This window comes from Condylura cristata, unplaced genomic scaffold, assembly GCF_000260355.1.
Source record: "Condylura cristata isolate star-nosed mole 26May11 unplaced genomic scaffold, ConCri1.0 scaffold00016, whole genome shotgun sequence".
In the NCBI taxonomy this organism is placed as follows: domain Eukaryota; kingdom Metazoa; phylum Chordata; class Mammalia; order Eulipotyphla; family Talpidae; genus Condylura; species Condylura cristata.
In genome coordinates, this window is record NW_004567117.1 from 29,354,554 (window position 1) to 29,360,553 (window position 6,000).

At 39.6% G+C, this 6,000-nt stretch overlaps 1 protein-coding gene across 2 annotated transcripts in view; it reads left to right on the forward strand.

Moving 5' to 3' along the window:
- LOC101619064 (chromosome unknown open reading frame, human C18orf25) overlaps positions 1-3,576 on the forward strand; it is a 66,966-nt gene extending 63,390 nt beyond the window's left edge. The window contains exon 4 of one of the 2 annotated variants that reach the window (XM_012725941.1): positions 69-3,576. In XM_012725941.1, the coding sequence (XP_012581395.1) occupies positions 69-258 (190 nt within the window). In that variant the 3' untranslated portion in view covers positions 259-3,576. The remainder of the gene's footprint in view (positions 1-68) is intronic. The other variant, XM_004683878.2, reaches the window with a different exon arrangement.
- Positions 3,577-6,000: the final 2,424 nt, after the last annotated feature.

The following is a 6,000-nucleotide window of genomic DNA, read 5'->3' on the forward strand; positions in this document are numbered from 1 at the left end:
TAGTAGGATCGGGTCTCTTTTTCCTATGGTAGGATTAACTGTGCTTTTGCCTTTTCATCTCCATGTAGGTGTGTCCATCCCAGAGGCGGTGTGATTCAGAGTGTTTCTTCATGGAAGCACGGCTCCGGCCCACAGTACGTTAGCTCCCGGCAAACACAGTCATGGACTGCTGTGACTCCCCAGCAGACTTGGGCTTCACCTGCAGAGGTTGTTGACCTCACCTTGGATGAGGATAGCAGACGTAAATACCTACTGTAATACAGTGTCACTGTGTTTCCTCTGCACTGTTCCCTTCCACTTCCTTCTCTTCCTTGTGACATGGAAGTTCATTGTCATAGCTGCAGCCTTAGAAGCTGTTTGTGGCATTTGTATAATTGAAACTCATGGAAAATTGCGCCCCCCCTTCCTTTTTTCTCTCTCTCTCTCTTTTTTAATTAAAAGCAGTCACTTAGAAAGTAACTTATCACAGAGAAAAGAATTTCTTTTCTTTTTCCCTCAGTAGGATATGAGAATGATGAATTCTATTAGACAACTTTGTCTTACTTGGTGACTTTTAATCTTAAGGAAATTCTGCCTCCCTTTTAGAATAATATTTAAATTACCAGGTAAAATGAATTTCAGTTTTTGAATCTTGTATTTATTTTTCTGTGTAATAAACTTACTGTCTAGACTTGACCACCGTCAGCCCACCTATTGACACTCCCACCTTAGGGCATTTGCACACGTATTAGTCAGGTCCTTATTGGCACCTAGTAGGGCATGTGCATTTGAAACCTGTCCTCAAAAATAGAAGACAGAAGTATTACTTTTTTCTGATAGCTCAACTCTTCTGCCTTCCTTCCTTCCTGACTTTGCTCCTGGCTGACTTCCCACAACACAGATAACCGACATGTCCTTTTGTGTTTATAAATACTGGTAAGGTGACTTGGTTGGTCTCCTTGTTGCAATAATTCATAACTTTGGAAAATGTTTCCTTTTGGGGCAGAGGCATTTCCGATAGATACCCACAGTGAGGTTTTCTGGGCATCTGAAGAGAGTATTTAGAGATCAGTAGGATAATCTTGTTCCCTTAGCTTTTTTCCCCAGTAGTTAATTCAGATAATGGGAGAACATAGAAACCTGTTACTTGGGTAGAATATGAACATTTGAGTAATTTCTAAGTTTACAGGCACTTGGAAGTCTGAGAGGAAAGTACCTTCTTTTCTAGCTGGTCTCCATAAAGGATGGCACAACAGTTGTTTAACACTTCAGCATCAGTTGGCCTGATGCTGTACTTGGGTATTTTTCTCCTCTACCTTCTAAAAGTGGAGACGTCAACATACCATAAGAAACCAGATACAAAGCACATTGTTGGGTCTGTAGGTTCTGTAGTACCTACAGGGAATAGCAAAGGGTAGTAGGAGCTTCAGGGAATTCAGGAAATGCCAGTGTTGGAATTTTGTGGCATTAGTTACTACCTTTTTTCCTATAACATGTTGTAGTTAGCTAGTGAATTATTTTATAAGCAATATCTAGAGTTAGAACACTACGTACTGTGCACAGGGAGGAGTGAAATTAATATTTCGGCTTAGAAGACCTCACCTTTTGTTTTACCACCTTTTTTGTTTGCTTTTGTTTCCTTTTTGACCATGCAATGTTGATACAGCCTTTGGCCGCCTCCCCAAATGCCTTGGTCGCTCTTCCTTAGCATAAGAGCATGAGAACATCATTTTCACTTTTCATTCAGTGGACACCCCTTTACCAAGTGCCTGTGGTGTGGAAGGCACTGTGCGGGGTGGGTGCTGTGGCTCTGCTGAGGCAGGCGGCCCCCTGCGTGCGCATGCTTCAGCGTCTGCCTGGCGCCGCCTGCCTGACCTTTTCTTCTAGTTTTTGTAAAGACTTGTTTATTCCTCTTCCCTTCTTCCTGATGCTTTAGTTCTTCCATATTACCTCTTCTTCCATGGGAGTGTATTGAAGCATGTGTTCTTTGATCTTCTCTGATAACATCTCATTTGATCTGGCCTCTGTTCTTTATCAACTTTTTTTCTATCTACTTTTAATAGATTAGGTTATTAAAAGATCATGAACCTTGAGTTTTAGTTACTTATGTGTCACAATTCTAGACAAAAACCAAAGACCCAGAGGCCAGAGCAAGATAGGACCTTCTGCAGATTCACTACTGGTGTTTCCTTGGACCTTCACATTTTATTTTAGGATTAATTTATTGAATTTCACTGTTACATGTTGTTTTTGACTTGAATTAAAATGTTAGACAAAGCAGAAATGTATAATTTCTGGTCTGTGTTTTCCAGGAAAATCATTGGGAAAAGCATAGAGTGAATTATATGACTTGAAGTTTTTGCAGCTTTTCTTTCCCCCCAGTATCAGGGCAGAGCCCCATTTTAAAGAATGTTTTTGCATTACCTATTCATATATTAACAGTTGACCATATGTTTTGTCCAGTTTCACATGGCAGGTGATTTCTCATGACTTACTTCTTTAACCCTGATCGCTGTCCTCTAAAGAGAATTCTTCTGCCGTGCTGTGTGCACTGTGGACCGGGAGCACAAGTGCAGTTGTGACCTTGCTCTGTTTTGGCCTTTTACACCAAGTTACACTTTGCCTTTACCTGTCTCCCTGGTTTAGCACCCTCACTACCAAACTTGGTGCACAACAGACACACAGAAATTAAAATGCGGAAAGGGGAAGGGAAGGGAAGGGACAACAGAGACGTGAACCCCTCTTCAAGGGGTGGGGCCTTTCTGCCTGTTAACTAGCTATAGAGACTGTGTTTCAATTCTTTCCTTGCTAGATCCAGAAGAGGGTGGGGGTGTGGTTTCTGGCAAGGTATTAATGATAAAATACTGTGGTAAACAATTCCTGTGACATTAGAAGTGTTTTTTTTTTTAAGGGATTTTTTTTTTTAAACTAAAGTTTTGTATTTGGTAGCAAATGTTTAATTATGCTTGCGAGATAATGCCTGTTCCAAATAATATCTCTGCTAAAATGGTGCACTTGGGTCATAGATAAGTTTATGGCACTGATTTGGTTAAGCCCACCTGTCCTTCCCCTGCAAGCTCCACTTGAAACCACAGAACAGTAACTGCACCATCACAGCTGCCCCCTATAGCATGTGACTGCTGCTCCCCAGTAATTGTCTCTGCATTTTGATAAAAGGGCCCAGACTGAATGGACTCCATTATTCTTTGCATTGAGCATCCCACAAACTCTGCATTATTATTATCAATTGTGAATATGAACTGTCTGATTTGCTAATTTAGTCAGTTGTTACTTTTAGCAGATTAGCATCATAGGTGACTTAAAAATGAGTTTGTTGCCTGCTTTTTATACTGTGTCACAAGGTTTTTGGAAAAGCTAGGGACATAATTTTGTCTTTTAGTTCAGACTTTTTTTTTTAAACAAAAACAAAGAGCCCCTAATCCTTGTTTTCCAGTATGTGTATGATGTGACTTCCATGTATATATAAAATGATTGCGCCCTAACCAAACTTCCTCAGATTGTGCACTGTTTGTTTAAAATAATCACGTATTTTAGTCCAATGCTGTTTTTTTTTCCCATTTTATTTAAAACACTACATACTTCTTATTCTTTTAACAAACTTTAAAGGGTAGTGATCTTAAAAAAAATCACTGGATAACTAGGAAATATTTTTGTTGTTGTTTGTTTTGTTTTTTAAAGAGTATGGAGGTCATTGACACCTTTTGCTCTTCTTACCGTGAAAATGAAATGTTAGCCATTGTATGGCTAGGAACCAATGCACTTGGTGGTTAACAGAACTGCTGTTGCTGGAGTGTGAGCATGGACTTGATGCAGTGACGACAAATCATTGCTTAGAATTAATGTTTTGAAATGTGCAACTCTAGTTTTTAAAATGAAATTTGGTTCTTCTTTACATTCATTATTTAGTTATTGTTTCCATTTGGTATTTAATGGTCTTTGGAGAAAAAAAATAATAAAACAGAGTGTTATATATATATTTTTTGGTGCAAGATAAGATTTTCTGTTTTTTGAAATAAGTCTGTAGCATAAAGGTTAAACTATTTTAAGACAAAATAAAATAGAGTGTATTTAAACAATGATCATTTCTGAGGATTTTTTTTCTGTCTGCTTCAGTTAATTAGGTGGTGCCTGGAGCGGCTCCCAGGTGAGCTTTTGGGTGTGTAAGTGGATTAGATTTTGTTAACAGATCTTACTGTTCAAAGATGCCTGTTATTTCCAAGCAATAACTGTCTTACTCCCAAAATATTTCACAAGTGGCCTTTTTGTGTGTTAGATCTATCAGTAGTTAAAAATAGCTTTACTTTTGTCCCCACCCCCTCTCCAATTAGGATCAGTGCAATTACAGAGAGCTAAAGATTTCCCCTAGTGCTAGGGACCTTTGCTCCCGGCAACAAAACTCAGCTGACTTATACTACCCAGAGTCCAGTGCACCAGGGTAAAGTACCATAACTACTTGTAGTTCGCACGTGAGAAAACACTGGGGCAGATGGGTACGTGGCGTACGTGATTTCAGAAATAGCCCACATAACTTTTCCTCTAATTTGGTTCTATTTTCAGATTATTTCTGTGGTTGTCAAAATAATAGGAACCTCTACCATATTAACATCACATGACTTTTGTAACTTACCTGCATGCAAAGGAGATGAAGAACGGAGAGAGAGAGAGCCCATATACATTAAAGAGTGTTCTACTCCTGGAGCTCTTAATGTTCCCTAGAATTTCTTAGTTCTATTTGGGTTGGAAAGAGATCTGTTACCATTTAGGAAATGGTAACAGGTTTTTAAATGGCTTTCAGGTTTTTAAAATGCTTCTTTTATACTACCTTGAATATGAGATCAAATCTATTCTTTCTTGGGCTCTAGAAGAAACTAGATGTTTCCCTTGGATGCTGCTTTTGAAAGAATGGAGCAGCACAAGTAAGTAAAATAATCCGTGACTAGAATTTATTAATCTAATTCTACTCTCTGTGGCTTTTGACCTTATTTTCCCTTATTGCTATATTTTTTATAATAGATTGACAACATGTATAACTTTAACCCAGAGAAAATTACAGATAAGTCTTACCAAATACATAAACCTCTCTTCATTTCCAGTTTTGCAATTCATATAATGAGTTTCTTCTAGGGTTTATTTTAACCATAGTACTGATCTATCAAAGAATGATCCTCCTAGGTCACTGAGATGATAATCTTTACTTCCCTCACTCCATGTTTGAGAAGGCCTGAGTGAGCAGTGCCTAGTTAACAGTGGACCTTTAGCTGGGAGAATCTACCTGGAACAGAAGAAGGCTCCTTGGAAGGAGCAGTTAGCACAGGAGAAGATGTAAGTGATGTTCACGAGCGTCATAGAGGCACAGAAAAACAGCACCTGTTCACCGAACAGCGGTGGTGACTGTCTTGATTCAGCTCAGCGTCACTGTGTGCTACACTCTTCAGACAGCTGCTTTCCACATGGAGGTGCTCCAGGCAGGGATTCCTTTTGTGTGATGAAGATCCACTGTTTATTTTTTTGCCCAGCCTGGGGTTCCCGATTTGTAGGATGGATGTTAGTAAAGGATGGGAGTGAGTGCAATGCTGGCAGTGAAGTGACACCTCAGGAATATGGAAGCAGCAAATGGTATGATCCTGTTCACAGATCCTGACCTTCTGGTTGGGAATGCCTTCTGGCAGTAAGTTATGTAGCCATAGCTTCTTTTTCTTTAGTGAAGTTTAGTACAGCTTTTTTCCCTCAGTGCTGTTGTAATTATCACCCCAGAAGAGTCATTTCTGTTCCCTTTCTACGATTGCTCCAGCCTGAAGAGAAAGGAAAGCGTCGTGGACGGATGAGCCCTCTCCCTGTGATTGGGTCTAAAGCAAGCAGCTCTCCTTATGATGAGTCTTGACAGCTACAGCACCAGGGAAATCCCAGCAGAAGTTGGGGTGAATGATGAATAAAAAACCTGAACCAGGAAACAAGACACTGCAAAGAAGCCATCTGACCACTAAGGGATATGGTTTCTAT